General features: G+C 40.3%; 1 protein-coding gene across 4 annotated transcripts in view; it reads right to left on the bottom strand.

The window, feature by feature from the left end:
* The window catches only part of ZFAND3 (zinc finger AN1-type containing 3), a 248856-nt gene that overhangs the window by 183711 nt on the left and 39077 nt on the right, over positions 1–26068 (bottom strand). For 2 of the 4 annotated variants that reach the window (XM_048843492.2, XM_048843489.2), the window contains exons 2-3: positions 4514–4554; positions 2214–2240 (exon numbers count right to left, since the gene is read on the bottom strand). In XM_048843492.2, the coding sequence (XP_048699449.1) occupies positions 2214–2240; positions 4514–4554 (68 nt within the window). Of the gene's footprint in view, positions 1–2213; positions 2241–4513; positions 4555–11544; positions 11634–26068 lie in introns of those variants that run through there. The other 2 variants (XM_048843490.2, XM_048843491.2) reach the window with 2 other exon arrangements.

Below are 26068 nucleotides of genomic sequence, written 5' to 3'. Positions count from 1 at the left end.
CCTAATCATTTTAGTTGCCCTTTTCTGAAACTTTTCTAATGCCAATATATCTTTTTTGAGATTAGGGAACCACATCTGTACGCAGTATTCAGGATGTGGGCGTACCATGGATTTATATAAGGGCAATAAGATATTCTCTTATCCTCTATCCCTTTTTTTAACGTTTCCTAACATCCCATTTGCTTTTTTGACTGCTGCTGCACACTGCGTGGACGTCTTCAGAGAAGTCTCCACGATGACTCCAAGATCTTTCTCCTGATTAGTTGTAGCTAAATTAGCCCCCATCATATTGTATGTATAGTTGGGGGTATTTTTTCCAATGTGCATTACTTTACATTTATCCACATTCAATTTCATTTGCCATTTTGTTGCCCAATCACTTAGTTTTGTGAGATCTTTTTTAAGTTCTTCACAGTCTGCTTTGGTCTTAACTATCTTGAGCAGTTTAGTATCATCTGCAAACTTTGCCACCTCACTGTTTCCCCTTTCTCCAGATCATTTATGAATAAGTTAAATAGTACTGGTCCTAGGACTGACCCTTGGGGAACACCACTAGTTACCCCTCCCATTCTGAAAATTTACCATTTATTCCTACCTTTTGTTCCCTGTCTTTTAACCTGTTCTCAGTCCATGGAAAAGATCTTCCCTCTTATCCCATGACAACTTAATTTACGTAAGAACCTTTGGTGAGGGACCTAGTCAAAAGCTTTCTGGAAATCTAAGTACACTATGTCCATTGGATCCCCCTTGTCCACATATTTGTTGACCCCCCTCAAAGAACTCTAATAGATTAGTAAGACACGATCTCCCTTTACAGAAACCATGTTGACTTTTGCGCAACAATTTGTGTTCTTCTAGGTGTCTGACAATTTTATTCTTTGCTATTGTTTCAACTAATTTGCCCAGTACTAACGTTAGACTTACCAGTCTGTAACTGCCAGGATCACCTCTAGAGCCATTCTTAAATATTGGCGTTACATTAGCTATCTTCCAGTCATTGGGTACAGTAGCTGATTTAAAGGACAGGTTACAAACCGTAGTTAATAGTTCCGCAATTTCACATTTGAGTTCTTTCAGAACTCTTGGGTGAATGCCATCTGGTCCCGGTGACTTGTTACTGTTAAGTTTCTCAATTAATTCCAAAACCTCCTTTAGTTTCTAGTTTGGATATGTGAGATGTCTAAAGTTATTATAGGTTAGCAATCTACAGTTAATTCATCTGTGACAATTCAACATCAAGGTTTCACCCTACAGTACCTCTACTGGAGACAGTGGGGTATAGATAGCTTTTAGGCACCATTACAAAATGAAGACCAGCACACTATAAAGTACTTTGCTGACCCAGGATTAATGTTAAGAGTCTCTGTTGAAAGCATTTTAACATTTCAGGATCTGTGATTTTTACTAATTCTTAACTAAGACAGGTTTGATTTTTCTCAAAAAAAATTTCTTGTTAATTTCAAACTCTTCTCTCCAGAGTTTCATAAACCTTTTTGTGCAAGTTAAGAACTAAGAATTAAACCAGAAATGCTAGATCTGTGGTCATGTTGAATAGTCCTGTGAACTTTCAAGCCTTTCGAGGTTAGTACTTCAATTTCTACCAGAAAGGGTTTATCTTCACACTTGTCTATAAAGTGCCTAGCATACTGCTCAGAAATTCCTGGCTCCTAGCCCATGATCATGCTACTTTTTCTTTTCGACCGACCACAGGTTAAACAAACAAGTTGCCAGATCACCCCATATGTTCATCCCCATAGTCATTTAGCCGTTGTTAGTATTTGGCCAAACAAGAATTAAAGAACAGCTCCTGGGCATTGCCCTTTGCTCTGACCAGATCTGTGCCAATTTAATCCCATTTCTTATCACAACTGAAGACTAATTATGTAATACCCATGAATGTTTCAGGGAAAGAAAGATCATATCAGATCATGATTATATATTCAGGAACTTGTATATAATTTGGCAAGATTGAAATTATGGCAAAAAAGGTAAAGGAAGGCAGGAAGACACTGTTTCTGTAATTTATACTGCAATGCAAACCCAGCAATTATGTTTTGTTTCCTCAGTAGCCTGTTGCCCTCCTCACCTGATATATTTAAAATTCTACCTTCTACTAGAGTGGAATTTTTTTTCCCCCTCAGAGAAAGGGGACAGAAGAGACCCGCCCTCCATTTTTTGTTTTAATTCAGTTACTTAACCGCCTAGTTACTAACCTTTTTCATTGTGTGGATTTCTTTTTTCTAAAATGAAAGAGAAAGGAAACAAGGGTCAAGATAAGTAATAACACTCACAAATTCTCCCCCTCATGCAAAACTGCTACAACACATTAGTTTATAGCTTGCCACCTTATCACAAAAATGTAAGAGGAAGAATCCTTGGCATTTTTGGGGGGTCTAAATTATGGTTTTTGATTTTGATGGTTTTCTTGATAACTATTGTGGTTCAATTTACAGGAGCAGAGTACAAGTCTTTGCCTTCCTATTTTAATGGTCTGGCTGAAATCCAACAACATTACGCTAAAAAAATCCACAGAAAATTAGTCACTCGCTTTAAAAAAAAAAAAAAAAAGAAGAGGGAAAGTATTAGAGGAAAGTGTGCTAGTTATCACCTGTTAATGAATACTAGAAGACTCCTGCCATATGAAGATTACCAAAAAGACATAACTGGGACCTAAGACAGCAAAAGCAAGTTTGGCACTCCTAGAATATCAGTTCTCTCCCTGTCAGTAATAACTAGTGGCAATCTGATCACTGATCCCAGACTGTCAAGGTCTAATGGATTCTGTAGCTTTAAATTCACATAATACAGTGTATTTTAGAAAAGAGACTAAAATGGCTCTAAGGGATCCTTGACATTTTAAAGTTTTTACATATAGGTTTGAACAATATCACTCGCAGTGTGAGTAAGCCTTTGCATATGCAGGGTACTTATTCGGAGGGGAAGGGCTTTTCAAACAAGACTTGCAGAACAGGAAGAAAATACATCTTAAACTTGTTTTCTTCTGAAGAAAAATCAATACAAATCAAAGTTTAAAGAAGCTCCACTCCATGTTGAGCTGCTGTTTGTACAGCCTGGATTATTCTGTTAACTCCAAGATATGCAAAATTGTCAGTTTATAGCTAACTATTAAATATACAGGTTGTTTGTAGAGTTGCTGCAGCTGTGTTGGTCCCAGGATACGAGAGAGACAAGGTAGGTGAGGCAATATCTTTTATTGGATCAACTTTTATTGGTGGCAGGTACAAGCTTTTGAGCTATACAGAGTTCTTCTGCAGGACTGGGGAAGGAAGCAGAGTATCACTTCCCCAGATCTGAGGAACAGCTCTTTGTAGCTCAAAAGCCTGTACCTTCCACCAAGAGAAGTCGGCCCAATAAAAGATATTACCTCACCTCCCTTTCCTCTCAAATATAAAAGTGTATATTTGATACTTAAACATACTTGTATGTCTAATACTTACTTGGAATCTGAAATCTGCATGTTTTTCAGTACTCATGTACATAGAAGTTTGTGGTACTTTATTCCTTTATGAAATTAGTATGGTGAACTTGTATATTATCTATGATCCACCAAGCAAGGGTCTTCCTAGACTTTAAAGAGAAATTCCAAAAGGAATTTGGTGGGTACTTTATGCACTCTTAGCTCAAATTTATAAAAACAAACCAACAAACATAGATTTATGCATTTAAAATGAATAACCTAAAAAAGTTCTAATGGGTCATTACATTTTAGTTTTAGGGCTCAGCCAAGAATCTAAACCATAATAAGGCTGAGTTTTTTTGCCTCAGCTTTTAATATTTACTTCTAGCCCTTGAAGGAGATTCTTTTAAGGCATGGAACAATGGAAAAACTTTAATTATGGTAAAGTGGCATTAGTATAATGAATGGCAATAGAATGATTTCAAAATCGAGAAAGTTAATGCAAGAGGGTGCAAGCTACAAGAGACTGACAAAAGGTTGATAACAGTTCGCAGCATTCTCCAAGTTTGCAACAGGAAAATATGATGCAGAGCTTAGGGTTGAGCCTGTTCGTCAACAACCAATGATTTAATGTACAAATTGGATATTAAATACACATGGGCCGCAGGACTGATTTCCATAGCCGCCACTCTTCCTTTTATAGTTTCATCTATGCAAGAGTTTGGTGTTTAGTAGGAGAGTAAAAATGTGACCGACTGAATTCAAAATGCCAAACCAGACTGATATATTTGGAAAGCTATGTGAAATTTACACGAGTTGCACTAAGACTGGAGCTCTACAGTTCAAGGGCATCCCAGACTTCTGTTATCTTCACTGGGTGAAGGCTTGATGGGCATGTTTATACTAGAGGCTCTTGCTTTAAATATTGGGGATTGTTTCAACAAACCTGAGCAAATAAAATGAAGAACCAAAGTGAGGAGAATCTGATTTCACACACACTGAAAAAACTGAACCCCATGCATAAACCCCAAAAGAGATGGCAACAACGTGATTTAGATAGTCGAAGAAAAACACAAAACCTTTTAGTGCACTTACCAGCAAAGCATTTGGAACAGAGATTCATAGTCTTGCTGGACCTAGGGCAAGGGGAAAAAAAAAAAAAAAAAAAAAGAGTAGAGCTAAAAATTCATTATTATAATTCTAAGCAATACATCAGGAGTTTTCAGAAGGAAAACAACGGTAGGAGGGGACAAAAATTTAAATGGCTAGGCACCTATACAAGTCATCAGTGGCAAAGGGCTGGCAGAACTGAAGGCGGGGCAGAGGGTGGGAAAGAATCTCATTTGACAATCTTTCTTCAACTTGGGAAAGAGCTTTCAAAGCATGGCTTCCAAACATTTATCCTAGCATTCATAAATAACCTGTAGGATAACAGGTATGATAGACATGAAAAGCTGAATTATTCCACTTGAATGTGACAGCTCCCTGCAGCAGCAACAGGTTTTCAGGACTGGCAATCTCCCATTGTAACATTTCAGGAAATATGTTGACATGTTTTCTTCTACACAAACTACGCAGGATTTGATTTGTCCAATATTCCTGATTTGGTTCAGACCAAACGCCATAAAAGGCACATTTTGGGGTTACATGAGAAAGCACTTTAACACCATTCTGAGCAGGGTTGAAGTACATGCTGGTAAGCAAGGTTATAGCAAAACTGCCCATGCTAGACCAGTTCCGAAAATAGAGGAGCTCACTTTTCATGGGCTGTCTACCTGGAAAGTCTCACTAGCACTAAATTATCTATGTTTCTAAAGGTAAAGACAGATGTGGGAACAAAAACAATGGAGCCTACCAAAATAATTACATTTCTAGTTTAAAATCAAACAAAGCTGGAATTTTGAAAAAGAACCCACAACTTGCATAGTTTATGTATGTTATAAAAATCTAGGCACTCAATGGAGACCACTGTAGTGTCAAATGGCAAGTATTTCTATACGTGTCTTTTCAGACCAATTACTTCTCAGATTAAGTATTTTCCTGATGGAATTATAGAAACATTCTAAGTGTTTTGCAAATAGGGCATTTTAAACTATTTTCCTGTAACATAGAGAAAATCCAGATATGATTACTCATATCTTTGTGCCAGGCATTTCAGGACATTAAGATGCTTTTGACTTTCTGCAAAGGTGAAAGTTGGTTTATAATTGACTAAAAATCCCAATAGAATACAGGTTACTGCAGGTATGAGTCAAACATACTTGTCAGCTATAGCAGGAGATGCACAGACACACACACTAATTTTAAATATGAGTGGTATGTGCGAAGGAGAAACATTAAATCGTAGGGGCGGAAAAAAAGCAGAGCCGCTCTATCCAACCATACAAATACATCATCTGGTTGATACAGACCCAGATATTGAATATGTGCATTGACATTCTACAGAGATTATCTACCTTCAGAAAAACTGCAATTAAAAACAGCAGGTGAGCCCACACCTACAGCATTAGCATACTGAAGTCCCGTACTCACTGATTGTGAGTTATACATTCTAGACTGATTCAATATGCCAGGCAGGAGCGTCTCTGCAAAACCACCAAACCCCAAATGGCAGTCAAGAGAAAACAAGGCAGAGTAGGGGTGGTTCATACTGATCACTTCAGAGCTGGCAATGAGAAAGAAGGCTTTCAGAGGCATAACCAACCTGCCTCACCTGCTAATTATCAATCCAAAGTCTACTCTTCATAGGATTTTTTTTTTTTTTTAAGAAAAAGCATGGAGAGGGAAGGAAATATATTGCTATGTTAATGAAAAAAAAGGACACACTTTCCCAGCACAGGAGCTGGATGTTCTGAACAAGTGGTGCTATGAAACAGTCCCCACATATTCATCTTACTGGCTGAATAACTTCAGGTCACTGTACAGAATCTTTCAGTTTCTCGTTCACATAAGAAGGAAAGATCACAGTGGTCAAACCACACTGAAGAAAGGAGATGTGCTACTACATATTTGGCACATCCTTTTCTTTAACCCCACAATAAAATAAAAGAATAGAGAACAAGTTGAGCAGGTTGTACATTCTGGATCCAGTCTCTATTACTAAATTTCAGTTCAGTGCTATGCAGCAAGGCAACTGAAAAAACAAAGCAGAAAGAACCAGAATCAGCAGGATAGCGAAGAGATTTAGAATCAAAGCAACACTCTAGAAATGGAAGTTGCATTCAGCCAGAAGATCAGAGGAATGAAACTGCCAATGCAAGAAATAAAAGATAAAGCAAAATCCTAAAAAGGCCTGTTTATTTTGGATACATTAACACAAGCTGATGAGAAACTTAACAATTTTCTTACAAAGCTGTAACCTGCATAGTACTCACTGCAAAAACAGATCATCCTACCAAAATCCACCAGACTCTGATTCCAGTCAATCCATCATTTTTCTTTAACATAACATGGAAGATCTTCGGATGGGGGGGCAATAGTGTTTAAAACCCAATTCAACAAAGCACTTAAGTTCCACTGAATTCACACTTAGGCCTGATCTACACTAAAAAGCTAGGTCACCCAACTCCATTGCTCTGGAGTGTGAAAAATCCACACCCCCAAGCAATATAGTTAAGCTGACCTAACCCCAAGTGTAGACAGTGCTATGTTGACAGAAGAATTCTTCTGCTGACCTAGCTACTGCCTCTCAGGGAGGTGGATAACCTAGGCCAACAGGAGTATCCCTCCTAGGGCGGCCCTGGTGCCTGGTTTTCGATCAGCAAGTCTGGTCGAAAAGGAGACCTGACAGTATCCGGTCAGATCTACTGACATGACACCCAAAGTCTGGTTACTGCGGGCGGGGGAGGCCGGGAGGTGCTAGGTCATCACCCACGCCAGCCCCTACCTCAGCTGGAGCAATATCCTACCTGTGTCGGCAGGCTGCAATTCCCAGCCCCAGCCCTGCAGGGAAGTCCCTCCTGACCTGGGCGAGGGTGGGGAGGGTGGAAGGGGAAAAGCAGCAAGCGACAAGGAGTTGGGGGGGAAGACAAGTGGATGTGGGCAGGGCCTCAGGGGGACGAGACAGGTTAGGGGAGGTTCTGGCACTCCTGCTGGAGTGTCCAGCTTTTAAATATTACCAAGATGGCAACCCTAATCCATCCCAATGATGTAGGTAGTGTCTAAACTGTAGCATTTAAGTGTAGACAAGCCTTTCGTCACAAAAGGTCACTTCAGAATTCAGTGTACTTAAGTACGTTGTTAATGCTTTGATGAATCTGGATCTTAACTAGGGAAATGGACACCACTACCAGCCTGTGGATAACAGTGGCAAATGGGGAAGGGATGGGAGGGCGGGCATTTATAACACGGGGCCAATCCTGTTGCTCCTGAAGTCAACAGAAGTCTAGCCACCCACTCCACTGGAAGCAGGACCGAGCTCACAACAAAACAACTAAATAGAAAGCAGTGCTTTCTTTTGGTTAGAGCACAGGAGTGGAAGTCAGAAGAACAGAGTAATCTTGAGTTAGACAACAATTCAACTAAGGCCACAGCATAGATGTCACAGAATCAATATTTTGAAAGCAAAATACACAGTTGTGGGTTTTTTTAAATTTTAGTGGTGTGCAACAAAAAACCTCTACTAAATGCTACACATTGGTATACCTGGATACCCCACTACTAAACATGTATATGTATACCAGTTACACATAGTTATACCCACTTCCAGCAAGATCAGGTATGTAATGCCACAGAAGTCTCATACTGTTTCTATGCAGTGCAATATGAAGTTATGATTTTTAACGAAGTAAAACTGACTAAAGGTTTCCATTGTATATTTCACTGTAAATTATTAATAGCTAACCCATCTCCCCAAAACACTGGAAGATAAGGCTGAAACTGAAAAATTCTTAATATATCTCCAGAAAAAGCAAGCCACTACTGTTGTTCATAAAGTTCAGCTGAATTATTTTTGTAAAGGTGGTAGGTACCATGGTTCTAGAACTCCAAGTCAATACAGAAATGGGGAATCTCATGCAGGATGGATTAAAAAAAATCAAGGATTTCTTAATTTTATTTAAATTATACTATGGTTTTTCTTTTTACAAATAAACCTGTTTAAAATTAAATCTGAATTGAGTACAAAATATGTTAAGGACTAAGCTTATTATAATCTCTTAAAACATTTAAATAAAAAAAAAAACGTTGAATCCATAAGCCTCTATCAGAAACTTTGAGTTAAAGACTGCTTGTATATATAAAGAATGGTGGGGGAGGGGAGAGAGAACCTGAGGGCAGGTCTACACTACAGTGGGGATAGACTGTCTGAGATCGATCCACTGGCGGTCGATTTAGCAGGTCTAGGAAAGACCTGCCAAATTGACTGTAGATCGCTCTCCAGTTGACTCCTATACTCTACCCTCAATGATAAGAGTAAGATAAGTCAACTGGAGATTTTCTCCCGTCAACCCGCAGAGGTGTAGACCCTGCGGTAACTTGACCTAAGGTATGTCGACTCCAGGTACGTGAATAACATAGCTGGAGTTGCGTAGCATAGGTCGACTTACTGAGGTAGCGTAGACATAGCCTGACTTTTGAAGTCAAGCTTTATAAATATGGCACAATAGGTCATGTACATTAGAGGACTGATCCTGTAGGGGAATCTGGGACTGTGCGTTTAATTGCTGGTAGGTTTCTAACCTCACATTTGCATCACAAGAGTCAATCTCGCACTTAGTGATAGTTAATGGAGAATTGCATACTTGTGTCTGTTAAACAATGGATTTCTATAGATAAATTATTTACAAGGGTAGGTTGTAAATTAAGTTAGTATTCAGATATCCACAAATATGAATAAATCAAATCAAACTAATGGTATTGGCTTAAAGAGACTATGAAGTTAAAAGGTTTCAGAGTAGCAGCCGTGTTAGTCTGTATTCGCAAAAAGAAAAGGAGTACTTGTGGCACGTTAGAGACTAACAAATTTATTTGAGCATAAGCTTTCATGAGCTACAGCTCAAATAAAGCTTATGCTCAAATAAACTGGTTAGTCTCTAAGGTGCCACAAGTCGTCCTTTTCTTTTTGTGAAGTTAAAACCAATTGGAAGGTACAGTGTCAGAAAAGAAACCATTTAACTGATGTAAAGTTACCCTGTGGATTCAGGAACTATAAAGTGAAACAAGCTACCCAGGTCAAGTGGCATGACATAGAAAATTAGAGGCAGAGGATACTTCAAGGCAGCTGGAAAATCCCCAAGGACAGAGAATGATCAGATGTAACATTTCTATGGGCCTCACTGGCTAAAGGAAAGTTCAGGTAGTAGAGAACACAATATTCCTTTAAACAGATAGAGGAGAAAGTACCAGCAGCAACATAGGGACTTTGATAGAGGAAGAAATTTACAAGTCTGCCCTCAAGCAAAACTACAATTACAGTGATATTTACACACTCCTGGAGGGCTGGCAACCCCCTCTTTCACTTTCCCTGCTAATGCCTGCAAATTTCCCCAGTAGATGAAGAAGCCATTTTAAGGATTTAGAAGCACATATGTGAACACATGACGTCACACACACACACTGCATTTTAAAATCTTAACTCACTAACCAACATTTATACTCCCCCCCCCCATCAGATTTTTAAAAAAAAGGCAAAAAGGCTTTTATAGGCTAAAGCCTCATAAACCAACCTCCAGCCTAAACTAGAGTTTTGTTGTTTTGTTGGGGGGTTTTTTATGGCGAAGGACCATAATGGAAAATGAAGGCTGTGCAGAGGGGAACTATAATTGTGAAAATTAACATACTTGAAATCTCAAATATATATTGGTATCACAGGTGCCAACTTTTGACGGCACCAGTGGGTGCTTGCACCCCTGCCCCAACTCCGCCCCTCCCTGCCCTTATTGGATCCCTTCCCAAATCCCTGCCCCGGCCCCACCTCCTCCCCCAAGCGCGCCGCATTCCCCCTCCTCCCCCCTCCCGCCCAGGCTCGCAGAGCAACTGCTGGGAGGAAGGGGGAGAAGCAGGACCCAGCAGGGGCACTTAGGGGAGGAGGTGGAGCAGAGGAAGAGGTGAGCTGGTGTGGGGTGGAGAGCTGCCCCATGGGTACTCCAGCCCCAGAGCACCCACGGCGTCAGCACCTATGATTGGTATTATAACTTACTGGCAATCTGAACGACATACAGCAGTATGAAGAGTTCTTTAAATTCTGTTACTACTGATTGCACTTTTCTACTTACCCTTACTGAAACTGTATTAAGATCTGAGCTCATCCACTCCAACAACAACATTTCAAAGCAGTTTACTGGATTCTATTCACTATTCCACTAAGTATTCTATTTATTACTAGCAGTGTGGTTAAGCATTATCATAAAGTGCGGTACAACTCAAGGCACAAAACCCCACTCAGTACCTGCCAGTGTTTTTGCAATAAATTACAGACACAATATGTAATCCCACTTCTTTACACCAGCGAGCATGACTAAAATCCTAACTGCAAATCCTCAGCTAGATGTATTGTGCGTAAGTATAGTAACTTAAATCTAAAAGACTGAAGACAATCTAGAACTTCAAGAATATGTAAATGGTCAATTCTGAGCATTAGAAAGAAACTGAGGAGGGATATACAGAAATCTATTTAATATCCAAACACCTTCTGTTTTTCCAATGAAATCTATTTGCTGAAAAGCAGTGTCAGTTGTAGCTCAGAGAAACTAATGGTTTCCATTACATGCCATGAAATCATGTTTCACGGTGGACTGAAAATCTGTTTAAAAAATAAAGGGGTGGTGAAAGGAAGCTAAAAACATTCAGAAAAACTAATACCAGATTACTCCTCCCCACTGCTAATAAGCAATGTAAGAAACTCAGCTCCGCAAACCTTCTCTGTGCTAGAAAATTTCTTAACCTTTCTCCAGTAACAGCTGACCTAGTGCTACTACTGCAGGGGTGGGCAACTTTTTAGTCTGAGGGCTACATCTGGGTGGGGAAATTGTATGGCAGGCCATGAATGCTCACGAAATTAACAATTCAGAGATATTCAAATAAACTTTATTTAATGAAGATTCATTTTAGTGGAAATAAACATAAAACCTTATTTACTGTTATAAATATATCATAACAATGTATTACAATAATTAAATCAAACTTACCCCCTTTCCATGCCCTCTCTCTCTAGTCTGGATTTGTCGGGCGTCAGCTTCCAGTCATTGGAACTCATTGAGATTCACCAGTGTCCTGCTCTCAGAAATCTCCTCCCACATGAAAACCACCACTGAGCACTCCCTGGCCAACTACTCTTTGTTTTATCCTCAACAATGGAAAATTAACACTACTAAAACATCAGAGTCACGTAAGCCAACAAACAGCAGGCACGTGGGCTTGCACATTCCAGGCTCTGATGGTGCGTGAGGCACGTTCAGGTTGTGCAGCTGGAGTAACATGAGTGCCCTCACGCCTGTCACGCAGGTCCTGAATACACAGGAGCCCCCAACCCTGCTCCCCGACAGAAGCGCTGGAGCAGAGAAAGCCCCCAACCCCACTCCCCAGCGGGAGTGCCAGGTGGGTGGATTGGAGCAATGGAGCTTGAGGGCCAGATTAAAAGGTCTGATGGGCTGGACGCAGCCCACGGGCCATAGTCTGCCCACCCCATACTACTTTGTAAGCACTTACACCCCTGGCAGGACAGGACAGGTGCACCTCTCCATTCTTAAAAAGCATAAGAATTTTTCTATGCTCAATGCACTCCTTCAATGCCTGAGTAGAGTCAGATTTTCCTAAATACTGGTTCAAATCTTCTATTTGAAGACAGGGTGCGTGTGTGTATTGTAGTTAACTTGATATACATTTGAACACTAGATACGATTTCAGAACAATTGGAAAATCCCAGAATCTGCATTTTTATTGGGACTAAGGGCTTGTCTATGCAGGCAGCAAAGCACACTAGAGGGGTGTGATTTGTAGAGCACACTAACAAGCTGTATTCCAACTGTCCCATGCAGACCTTGCTGGTGCACTTCAAAGTTCAAACAGTTCAGACTGTTTAATGTATAGTAGATATCTTTTAGAGCGTGCCAGGAGGATCTACGCAGGGCAGTTGGAGTGCAGCACGTTAGTGCTCTCTACAAATCATCCCACTAGTGTGCTTTGCTGTGCCGTGTACATAAGTCCTGATACATTCCTGCATGCCATGTGAAGGGTTCCAAATGAGTAGTTCAAACTGTTGTATGCTAAATTAAAAAGTGGAGTGAACTGCAACAGAAATTCCAAACTGAAACTGGTAACATTAATACAGTGGTAAGGTTAAGAAATGAAGCACACAAGTTCTTTTACAACTTAGAAGTTGCAATGAATTGGCAGTAAAAAAAACTCTGATCTGCTTCAACGACACTGTAATTGGAATGGTGATTAAATGCTTCCTGGGCCTTTTCCAGAATGGCAATTATACAGCAGGATCGCTACAACCTAAACATCTTAGCTCACTGAATGATACCCATCCAGCATGTCAGAGGTCATATGTCTGAGAAATACTTTAATAATTAATGAATGGCAAGACATGCAACAAAGACTATACACAAGCCTCCTTACTGCATATGTAATGGACATATTGTTTAATATATTCAGCAACCTGAGACAACCTGATGTATGTTAGAGCAGTGCATTTGTACCACGGTAGCTAATAGTCTGTCAACATTTCCATTATACAGCAATTTTCAAAGGTTTATAATTCCGCTGAAGAATCTGCTGAGCTGAATCTTTGCAGAGAGTAAAAGCAATACTGTAACCCATGTTTGTATATGTTTATCCGAGTAAGCCAGTAGATTTAGTGTTGAAGAAAATTGACCTAACCCTGTATTTTAGTTTTTCTTTATATTGCTTTTCATCAGTGTCATCCACAGCACAGTAACACCTCACCTTGTATAGGGAGGAGGATAATTAGATTTTGTTAATTAGACCCTTAATCAACCCCTTGGATACTCTGTATAAAATTGTATACAACTTAACAGAACCATTTAACTTTCCTTATAAAGTGAGAGTAAAATTTGGGAACAGTGTATTGAATAGTGAGGATGCCAATGGTAAAGGGTTTCAAATAAGCAGTTCAAACTGTTGTCTGCTAAATTAAAAAGTGGAGTGAACTGCAATAGAAATTCCAAACTGAAACTGATAACATTAATACAGTGGTAAGGTTAAGAAATGAAGCACACGTCAGGAAATAATATAGTTAATGATGAAAGCTCAAATTTAACTTTACCCTTGTGCTCACGCTTTAAAAACAGTCTACTGAAGAAGAGCTCTGTGAAAGCTGCCTTAATTTGGCCCCTTTGCATTATAATACAGGTATGCATTATAATACAGTCTTTCAGTAGGTATGCATTATAATACAGTCTTTCATTCAGCCCACAGCAGAAATGGTGTTCACCATAGGTACTGACTCCAGGGCTGGAGCACCCACAGAAAAAAAATGGTGGGTGCTTAGCACCCACCGGCAGCCCCCTTATCAGCATCTCCCCCTCTGCCCCACACCTCCCACCTGCCACAATCAGCTGTTCCATGACCTGCAGGAGGCACTGGGGGGGAGGGTAGAGGAGCAAGAGCTGGGCATGCTCAGGAGAGGGGGCTGAACAGGGTGGAAAGAGGCAGGGCGGGGGCAGAGTGGGGGCGGGAAGAGGCAGGGCAGGAGTGGGGCCTTGGGGAAGAAGTAGAGTAGGGGCGGGGCTTGGGGCAGAGCCAGGGGGACCATCCGCCAGCACATTAGAAACTCGGTACATGTTCACTGAACAATAAGTTATTCAAATCTGGTTTTATCCTCATTATTCAATGTATGGCCCCATGTCTGCACACCTTTCAAACCCTGCTCAGTTCCAGTGCTACAGAGGCCTCCGAAAGCCAGCAGCAGCAACTGCATGGAAAGTCCTGCTCAGCTCTCAGTTGGAGCATATTCAGTCACTGTGGGGAAGGTGCACACTGAGTCCAAACCAGTCCATGAAGGAGTTGTGGGGGGATAGAGCATGCCCAGTGCAGACAACTTTGGGGGATTTAGCTGCTAATCTATAACAAGTTTCTACTGAGCACATGTGAATTGGGATTTTTCAAAGTCTTATAAATTACCCAAACGTGACTGTTTTTTTCAAAGGGAAGTGTCACGGGTGACTGAGCCCTTTAAGAGGGAGCAAGGGTTCCAGTGCACCCATGACTGACTACCTGCCACCCAACTGGGCAGGGAAGGAACCTTGACCTTTAAGGGAAATGGATGCACTGAGGGTGAAGTAAGAGGAGAGCTGCTGAAAAGACTCAAGAAGAAAGGAGCTGGGGAAACTGCTGGAGGAGTGACCAGACAGTCTAGCAGACACAGGCCCAAGAAGTGGGTCTTTGCAACCTCCCAACCTCAAGGAAACAGATTGATTCCATAGAGCTTGGGAAGGGCTGATAACTGTACTAAGTAGAGAGGCTTGGAACCTGAGAGACCTCAAGTAAGAGGAGCTGAGCCCAGCTGGAGACTGGGGGTGAGTAGGAAGAGGCTTTACAATGGGTTTGTTTTAATAAACCAGCCCCCAGGAAAGGGGTTTGTTATTGGACATAAGCCTTGGTAACAAGGAGTCCAGTGGCACCTTAAAGACTAACAGATTTATTTGGGCATAATCTTTTGTGGGTAAAAAACCACTTCTTCAGATGCATGGAGTGAAAATTACAGATGCAGGCATTATTATACTGACAAATGAAGAGAAGGGAGTTACCTCTAAAGTGGAGAACCAGAACTTACCTACATGCCTCCAGCTTCCATCCAGGACACATCACACGATCCACTGTCTACAGCCAAGCCCTAAGATGCAACCGAATTTGCTCCAATCCCTCAGACAGAGACAAACACCTACAAGATCTTTATCAAGCATTCTTAAAACTACAATACCCACCTGGTGAAATGAGGAAACAGACTGACAGAGCGAGATGGGTACCCAGAAATCACCTACTATATGACAGGCCCAACAAGGAAAACTGAACACCACTGGCCATCACCTCAGCTAAAACCTCTCCAGCACATCATCAATGATCTACACCTTATCCTGGAAAATGATCCCTCATTCTCACAAACCTTGGGAGGCAGGCCAATCCTTGCTTACAGACAGCCCCCAACCTGAAGCAAATACTCACCAGCAACTACACACCACACCACAGAAACACTAACCCAGGAACCAATCACTGTAGCAAACCCCATTGCCTACTCTGTCCCCATATCTACTCTAGCAACACCATCAGAGGACCCAACCACATCAGCCACGCCATCAGAAGCTCATTCACTTGCACGTCTACTAATGTGATATATGCCATCATGTGCCAGCAGTGCCCCTCTGCCATGTACACTGGCCAAACCGGACAGTCCCTACGTAGAATAAATGGACACAAATCGGATATCAGGAATGGTAACATACAAAAGCCAGTAGGAGAACACTTCAATCTTCCTGGACATTCTGTAACAGATTTGAAAGTAGTTATACTTGAACAAAATAAACTTGAGAAACAGACTTCAAAGAGAAGCAGCAGAACTAAAATTCATTTGCAAATTTAACACCATTAATTTGGGCCTGAATAGGGACTGGGAGTGGCTGGCTCATTACAAAAGCAGCTTTGCCTCTCCTGGAATTGACACCTCCTCATCTATTATTGGGAGTGGACTACATCCACCCTGATCGAATTGGCCCTGTCAACACTGGTTCTTCACTTGTGAGGTAACTCCCTTCTCTTCCTGTGTCAGTATAATAATGCCTGCATCTGTAATTTTCACTCCATGTATCTGAAGAAGTTGTTTTTTATCCACGAAAGCTTATGCCCAAATAAATCTGTTAGTTTTTAAGATGCCACTGGACTCCTTGTTGTTTTTGTGGATACAGGGTAACACGGCTACCCCCTGATACTTGAAGCTTTGGTAAATTATTCCTGGGAACATGTGAAGGGGAAATCGATACAAGGGCCTACAGACCCACATCGAGCATAAAGGGGTGATGAGGAGGTAGCTGTCCCTTCATAAGAAGGTAAAAAGGTATCTCTCTGAAACAAAGGCCACCCCCAATTTCAAGTCCCTGCAAGCCATTGTGGTGATAAAGTTTCTCAAAGACATGGTTGTAAAAAGATGCAAAAATGCATTTTTCCCTAATCTTGTTCTTGGAAACATCTGCTGATGCCTTCCATAAAAAGAGTTCAGCCTTAAGGAGACACCAGGACTTGAAGATTTCAACTTTAACAGTTTAAATTTGGCCAAGTTATAAGCAACTGAAAACAGGATAATATAATGGGAAGTGCTGAGGCAAGCTTAACTATAGGTGGCACCACAAGCACCGACTAGAGTAAGAAATTCTAGTTTCTATTAAACATGTGTAGAGCACCAGTCATATCGGGAAACCACCACCTTACAGTAAGTTATAGTACACACAGCATGTTTCCACGTCTCGTATTCATGTTTGAGGAAAGTGAGTTCAATCGTCTAAAGTTATGAATGTTTAAACTTGAATACCGCCTAAAGACTGAGATAGTGAATGCTCTAAATCACTAAGTTTTGAGTAGACCTAAAAAAGTCTGAGGTCTTGTCTGTACTGCAAGATAGCTCAAGTTATTACATTCTGGATTTGTCTATACAGCAACTAGGAGGGGGCGTCTCAGAGTGGTTAGACAGACACATGAGAGCTCTGCCTGAGCTAGTGCTCTAAAAAATAGCAGTCTGGCTGAGGCAGTATGAGCAGCATCTTGGGCTAGCCATCCAAGTACAATCCTAGTGGAGCCCATGCCACTGAGGCCACACTGTTATTTTTGGCATACTAGCTCAGGCACCGATGGCACGACTGCCTATATGTGCTGGGAAACACCCACCCAGTCGCTATGTAGACATACCTTCCAAATACTACGTTTGAGCTAGGCTAACTCAAGTGAGAGTGGTCACATTGCGGAAACACTTCACAGTGATTTAGCAACACAGGCCTTGTCTAGACTACAGGGGGAGATCGATCTAAATAATGTAGCAGAAGTCGAGATACTTAGATCTACTTACCGCAGGGTCCACACTACACAATGTCGACAGGAGATGCTCTCCTATAGACTCCCCTTGTGCTTCTTGTTCAGGTGGATTACAGGAGTCGACGGGGGAGAACGATCGGCGGTCAATTTAACCGCCGATGCATCCATCGCCGTTTGTCGAAACCCCCCCCAGTAAGTGTAGACAAGCCCACAGAGTGAGTAGATTAACAGCTAATAAGTTGTGTTAACTTGAGCTGTAGCTGGATCCCCACTGCATCACTAGTTCAAGCATCAGCAGCATTCAAGCTTCAACTCATACACCCTGATGAGCCAGCCTGAAAAATGTGGAAACTATATACTTCTATAAGAAAGCCTAATTGAAATTTGTCACTATGATACTATAATGTGGGACAATGTTAAATGTACAAACCCAGACAGACAAATTTAAGGTTGACCTTTCATATTTAACTGTCTTTCATTATGCAAGGTAGCATATTTCCCCTTGTTTTTTCCTACCACCCCCCCCCCCCCAGATGTTCTGGTTTAACTTGGATTTAAACTTTGAGAGTGGTCACTTTGGATGAGCTATTACCAGCAGGAGAGTGAGTTTGTGTGTGTATGGGGGTAGGGGGGTGAGAAAACCTGGATTTGAGCTGGAAATGGCCCACCTTGATTATCATGCACATTGTAGGGAGAGTGGTCACTTTGGATGAGCTATTACCAGCAGGATAGTGAGTTTGTGTGTGTGGTTTTTGGGAGGAGGGTGAGGGGGTGAGAGAACCTGGATTTGTGCAGGAAGTGGCCCAACTTGATTATCATGCATATTATGAAGAGAGTTGTCACTTTGGATGGGCTATCACCAGCAGGAGAGTGAATTTGTGTGGGGGGGTGGAGGGTGAGAAAACCTGGATTTGTGCTGGAAATGGCCCAACTTGATGATCACTTTAGATAAGCTATTACCAGCAGGACAGTGGGGTGGGAGGAGGTATTGTTTCATATTCTCTGTGTGTATATAAAGTCTGCTGCAGTTTCCACGGTATGCATCCGATGAAGTGAGCTGTAGCTCACAAAAGCTCATGCTCAAATAAATTGGTTAGTCTCTAAGGTGCCACAAGTACTCCTTTTCTTTTTTCATGATATGATTACTTGACTTCACTGCTTTGACATTGCATTCAAGAGGGGTTTTTTGCATGGTATATTCTTTGCATTTTTGAAGGAGAAAGGATTACCAATGAAGCTTGCAAATTCCATAATCGTGAACTATCTAATTTAATGTCTCCTAAGCATCCAGACACCCTTTACCATTGCTCGGCAGGATATGTATCCCTTAATTTTTAATCACTTTAGATATTTAGATTTTTTTTAAAAAAACTCAGCACTTAAAATTTAACTCCTGTTTTACCACTTTAGTTGGCAATAGCTAAATCCATCCCCATAATAAAATGTACGCTAATTCTGCCTTAATTGTGCTAATTAAGTAACTCGGTACCATTGGGGCAGGCAGGAGCCATCTCTTTCTGTTTTGGAAGGCACCTCCAGCTGCCATTCCTAACAAACCACTCCTGACCCCCCTGAAACAAATCAGTTTCCTATAAATACCAAGATAGATTTCTGAAGTGCCTAATCATAGTAACTAGGTATAGAACACAAATTGAAATAAAATGTTCCATAAAGATATCTAATACTTGGTTAGTTATTCTTTACTTAGGACATTCCCACCTTCATGCTTTCCTTCCCTTTTTCCTCACTTTCTTCATGGCCCTTTCTACACTAGATAAATTAATACAAGATATCACATTGGTGTAACTTTAGTTCAGATGAACTGATGTTAGCAGCGTAGTGAGATCCATTCTAGAAAAGAAAACTAGCTGCCAACCCCATTTTCAACACTGCTGCGGAATCTGTAGCAAGTAGTCAGGGGAGCTGCCTACACTTGGGCTCCTACAAACGATAAATCTCATTCAGCTGAAATGGCATTAAATACCAGAGGGACTTTTTGATGATTTCTCTAGCACAGATGAGGTCTATAAAATGGTTCTTTAGCCCTCCCCTGGATAGGAAGACCTGAAAGAAATTCTGTCTCACCTTGTGCTCTAGAAGTGATTGGGCTTGTGTTGATCAAGATTGGAGCTCTCTACTATGAATGTTCTGTCTCTGACTCCTGGAATTCGGGACACCAACCATGTTAGTGTTCCTTACTAATGCAGGAGAGTTTTGGTAGGTTGTAGATGCAAAATGTTTGAGTTAACAGACAAGGTCCTGAGTAAAGGCTTTAATCATCTGGACTAGAACACTGAACTGGATTTTGAATGGAATGGGGAGTAAGACAGAAAATGCTTTTGTGATGGCCTCTTGCCAGTCTCTCCTACTCAAAAAGCACGCTGATATGTCCCCAAAATGCAGCCATTCTGATTTAGCATGTACTAATTGTGTATACTGTAGTATTCTTTTGCATTTATATTGCATCTTTCATACTGAAGCACTACATAAATTTTACATGTTCAGAAGCAATGAAGTGCACCAGCCTCTGTGGCAAAGCCCAGCAGCCAGCCAGCCAACAGGACACTGCACAACAGCAGAAAGAGGAAATGTACACAGACAGCAGAACAACCCCCTACTCTTAGAGAATGCATCATTGGCCCTGACACCTATACACAGCTGACAGAATTTCAGTTAAGGTCTTGCCTGAACTTCATAGAGCTCAATGTATCTAAATTGAGGATGAAAGGCTGAGACAGCTCTCTCTGTATTTCCAAAGAAAGTAACAACTACCAAGCAGACCAAGTCATCCTCTTCCAGCAGAGTCTAAATGGTCCACATTGCTATTTTGCATTTTCTTTTTGAAGTCAGCTTCCCTGCAGAAAATGCTACGGTCAAACATTCACTCTCCTTAAATCACTTGCAATCTTTTAATGTATAACCTGTATACTTCACTTCCCTCCAGGCTCAAAAGAAGCAAAAGATACAGGAAGTGTGTGCACGCGCTACGTATGTACAGAATATGAATAGCTCTTACTGGCAAAGGTGGGAATAAAACTCAAGTTCTGGCCTACTCACCTTCCACTTATTCCTCTAGAGCATAAATTTTTACATACTGCTGTTGCACCTACATGTGGCCTCCATGGAGACACAACCATCTCTCTGAGATTTTACAATATCCAATTACCTTGTTCCTTAGATCAGGTACTCAGATAAGGTGATAAGGGACTTGCAAATACCTACCTTATCCCTGTACTCCCTTCCCCAAATAATCTCATTCAGATCTACAAAGCAAGTCATGTTTGAAGAAAACTGGTACAGTCATCACTGAGTTGTTTGCAAAATTTCTGATAATATATGGGGAATTTCTCACATGCAGAAGCCAGGTAACTACACAGATTTTACAGAATCTTGCAAAAAAATTAATTTCTAGACCAAAGTCAAGTGTGGAATTCACAAAGAAGCTAAGAAAGCCACAATTAACTGAAAAGGGGAGAAATTTAACAAAAGTTCAATCTCAACTTTAAATGCTGAATTCCCTGTGCACCAAGACATGGCCTTATGATTCTTTTAATGTATGTTGTAACATGCAGCAGAACTGAGAGACTAATACAGGTGAAGATATAAGGTCACTAAAAATTACAGGAGAAGACTCAGAGGAAACAAATCTTTATCTGTAACATGAATATTGAAGAAAATACATTTTCAATGAACAAAGTAAACATGGAGAAAATTTTAGATATTTATAGGCATATTCAGCATTTTGTAAAGGTTATAACTTCAGAATGAGGAACAGATGCCATGCAAGTTGTTTATGCTTCAGGGAACTTCCCCCTTTGAATGTAGGTTAAATATGAATAATAATTACAAGTCTCTCAGTCAAAAGGAGCTTTTATATTCTGATACATCCCGTTCAATATAGTTTCCTAAAAATAAACAGACTCCCCACAAACTGATGCAGCTTCAACAACAAATGAGAACATTTACAAAATAGTGAAAGGGTGGCCCAAACAAAAGCAAAAAGTCAAGAATGAACCCAGAGTTCACTCTGTAGTATTGTATCACATACATATCTCATACTGATCTCTATGACCTAGCCATACCCAGGTGAATCAAGGACAGAATGGCAGCTTCAACTTTTAATTTCCTCATTTTTCTTGCTCAGTGACACCATTGAGGTTATTTAAACATTTCTGTCTTTGAATAAAGAAAAGGAGTACTTGTGGCACCTTAGAGACTAACCAATTTATTTGAGCATGAGCTTTCGTGAGCTACAGCTCACTTCATCGGATGCATACCGTGGAAACTGCAGCAGACTTTATATACACACAGAGAATATGAAACAATACCTCCTCCCACCCCACTGTCCTGCTGGTAATAGCTTATCTAAAGTGATCAACAGGTGGGCCATTTCCAGCACAAATCCAGGTTTTCTCACCCTCCACCCCCCCACACAAATTCACTCTCCTGCTGGTGCTAGCCCATCCAAAGTGACAACTCTTTACATAGTCAAGTCGGGCTATTTCCTGCATAGATCCAGGTTTTCTCACATCCCCCCCACCCCCATACACACACAAACTCACTCTCCTGCTGCTAATAGCTCATCTAAACTGACCACTCTCCAAGCCCACCTGTTGATCACTTTAGATAAGCTATTACCAGCAGGACAGTGGGGTGGGAGGAGGTATTGTTTCATATTCTCTGTGTGTATATAAAGTCTGCTGCAGTTTCCACGGTAAACATCTGATGAAGTGAGCTGTAGCTCACGAAAGCTCATGCTCAAATAAATTGGTTAGTCTCTAAGGTGCCACAAGTACTCCTTTTCTTTTTGCGAATACAGACTAACGCGGCTGTTCCTCTGAAACCTGTCTTTGAATACTACGCTTACAAGGTAAAGCTGCTTGAAAAGCAAAGGCAGTACCCTAATCAGGTGTTTCCAATTACATCTTATTAGCTTCTTCTTTCTGAAATGTACAAGTAATGAACAAAGTGTTAATTTTATGCTAACACATCTCTTTAAAACTTCTTTAACTACTAGAACAATGATTTTGACTCATAAGTCAATTTTATATCTAGTGCTATCATTACTTGGGAGCTATCGGATAAGTCTTTAATTCTCTGCAGCCAGCTTTGTGATGCACTCATTGTACAAGAGAAATATAGCACTTCAACTCTTCTGACATTTAAGGGGAAAGGGTATAATAAGGGATATGTAAACTATCTGGTATTCCTGGTTAACACTGTACCAGCTACTATGTACAGCCTGTTATACTAAAATCAATTTTTTTACTTAAGGATATCAATGGAGGTGGCACATTTCACTGTTAGTTGGCACAGGCTTTTAGATTTCCACAGCTTGCCAAAAGGGCACTTTCAGGCCACATGTGTACACTATGCAGACATGTGAGAGAAGGTAAGTTCAGGGAACAGAATGCTGTTGAGACGTGGATCCCTTCTGCACTAAACAAGCAAAGTCTCATTGCCAGAGTTGCTTCTCCTACAGAGAGACCACAATCCATGTGAACACCACCGCTGAGTATCTGGGCATAAGGAGTTAGAAATAACTTCAAAAGAGACCCGTGGACCCAAGTGATTGTTATAAAAAAAACAATGCTCAGGAATGCTCAAATGGGGAGAAGGATAGTGTCTATACAATCACCAACTCCACTAAAATACTCTGCTACACTTGTCTTTGGCTAAACTGATTTTTTTTTTACGTACACTGTTCTCTTTAATTGGGATACAATTGCTACTAACACTTTGCATCAGAGTTAGTCAAACATGTTTCAACTTCAGCAACCACTCTAGAAATTACAGAACTGGGCTTCTAGTGACTGCCTAATTGACTATAGCATAAACAAATTCACCTTTGGACTAACAAAGGAAGTTTGGAAGTTAGCAGCTGAGGAGGGGTGTCAAAAGAACGCCTCCTCTTTATCTTAACTTCAGGGTCACTACTGTGATGTTATAATTAAATAGCAATTATTTTACTTCATTCTGAAGAACACAGCAACTTCTAAATCATAACAGAAATTAGGTATACTATAAAACATTACGACAATCACAACAATGTTTATGTGTTAAGTAAATAAAAGTCAAAAACATTCAAGTTGGCAAGTTTCAGCGGGGATGAAATAATCTAAAGTAAAATTTAGCACACACCACATAAACAGCTCAGGTAACAAACAACACAGACCCAAATCTTTCATGACCCCATGAGAAAGAGGAAACAAAAAAATAAAAGTCACAAGCCAGACAGATATTAATGAACAGGAAGTGTTCTGCAAAACAATAAATTAATCTAAGCCTAGAGTTAGGCAGATTGTCCATGAAGAAAATTCAGAAGGTGCATGCATGTAGAAGTCTGACACGAAAACAATGAGCATCATTAGTACAGTCAGAAATATGAGCAGTGACAAGTTATAGGCAACAATTTCTAGGTTAGTCTATTATAAAGCAGCACTTACAACTGCTCTTAAGAGAAAGAAAAAAGTCTGTACAAGGCACCTCTGTGTTTTGTTTTGTTTTTTAAATCAGTTACACACGGATTTCTCCCATAAGAAAAATCTAATTTATATCCTCCATACCAAAAAAAAAAAAAAAAAAAATCCAAAATTTGTCCCATTGATGTAGAAGTAATAGGTCACCTCCTTACAGAATTCAAGTCCCTTATTAGAACTACTAAAACAGGAGGCAATACCAAAGTAACTCATTAACACATTTTATCCTAATGAATAAAAAAAAAGCTGTAAATGCCTTAGTTCAACTTGTTAAATACCAATTCTTTCCAATGAGCAGCCTCTATTGCTAGGAACAAATGAAACAAGAATCTATATTCACTATGCACTGAAATGGCATACTTGTCAACTGTTACCATTTTAAGACAATGGACTTTTGTCTTTCCGTGTTCTTAAGAATTCACATTGTTAAGTCAAAATCTTCTATGGTTACAAAGTTTATTTCCAATTAACTAAAAGCTATTTGTTGGTGCATCAGAGCTGATAAGGCTTTTTTCTTTTTTTTTTTTTTTTTTTAAGCACAGGGAAAGCTATGATTTCATTTCATGTGATTTCCAATATATGCCAAATAAAAACACACTTTTCTGAGACAAACAAATTTTATGAGCAGATAGTACTAGAAAGTTAGCCCCATACCTCAGGACTGTCACTGTTTTGAAGTCTAGAAGCAACATTTATACCTAAAGCTACATGAAAAAAGCAAAAAGTAAAAAAAAAATTTTTTTACCATGCCACACTCTTACTGCACAAATTAAAATAATTAAAATACTTCACTATTTAGGCTAAACATGTATCTTCAGATGATCTTAATTCTTTGGCACAGAAGGAATGAGGGGCCTAGTACATTAGTAGTCACAATGAACCAGATGCTCTACTTGTGAAAAATGTAGTTCAACTGAAGTCAAAGGAGCTGTGACAATTTACACCAGCTCAGGATGTCCCTAAATGACTAATATACCACAGCAATATAATAGTATCACTGCTATTACAGATTATTTGCCAAATAAGATGACACAATGGGTGCTGGTTATATCAGCTATAGTTAAGGTTCTCTCAGATCTTCTGTTAGCTTGGAAAAATATATTGACCATATATATAAAATGCAGCAATCGTAAATTCTGCATAGTTTAACTCCAGGTCTCTAATTTCAAGAAGTCAAGAATGAAACTGGGCATTGGGTCACATGGAAAGAAGAGAAATATCACAGAGCACATGAGTTTTGATCCCTGTGGCAGATGTATTAACCCAGTTGCGAACAGCCATGCGTCAAAATTCACTGTCCAATCAAACTGCTTCTTTAGCCCTTTCATGAGACTAAATAAGAATGTTCCAAGGGCTTACCTATATTACAAAAAGGAACCATACTAAGCACATAGCCATGGTTAGGGGTATCTTATGTTTTCTCTTACAGCATGGTCAAAAGATACAGGATTAGATAACCCTTTTATTCTAGATCTCGAACAGTGTGTTTATGATACAAGCTAAAACACCATTCACTAATGCAGCACTAGCACCATGTTTTCTCTCCACACTGGCAAGAAAACACTGTTTCTGCAGCATAGATTGGTTCTAAACAGCCAAGAATGGAAGAATCAGACTAACTTTAAAAGGATCTAAGATGCTTTCATTAACTCACATTGCAGGATTCACACAAGAGAAAAAAGAAAAGGAGTACTTGTGGCACCTGTAGCTCACGAAAGCTCATGCTCAAATAAATTGGTTAGTCTCTAAGGTGCCACAAGTCCTCCTTTTCTTTTTGCGAATACAGACTAACACGGCTGCTACTCTGAAACAAGAGAAAAAAATAGTTTTGGGACATAGCACTGGAATGGAACTGAAGAGATCTGGGTTCTAATCCTAGCTCTTCCTGTGTGACATGGGGCAAGTCACCACCCCTCTCTAGGGCTCATCTCCCCACCTGTAAAATGGAGATTACAGTTCCCTACTTCAGGGAACATCATGAAAATACACTAATCTATCTTTTTCAAACTCTGATATTACAGTGATAAGTGCTATAGAGAAGCCTATAAATAAAAATGAACAAACACCACGGTCAGTGCTCTTTTGGGGCAAGGAGACTGAGTGCCACTTCCTTTGGATTCCATCATCACCATTCCTTTATCATCTAGCTGCATCACTCTTCAGCTATAAAAGCAATAGACTGCAACATTCC

The sequence above is a fragment of the Caretta caretta genome, chromosome 3, assembly GCF_965140235.1.
Source record: "Caretta caretta isolate rCarCar2 chromosome 3, rCarCar1.hap1, whole genome shotgun sequence".
NCBI lineage: Eukaryota > Metazoa > Chordata > Testudines > Cheloniidae > Caretta > Caretta caretta.
This window is presented reverse-complemented; position numbering and strand designations above follow the sequence as displayed.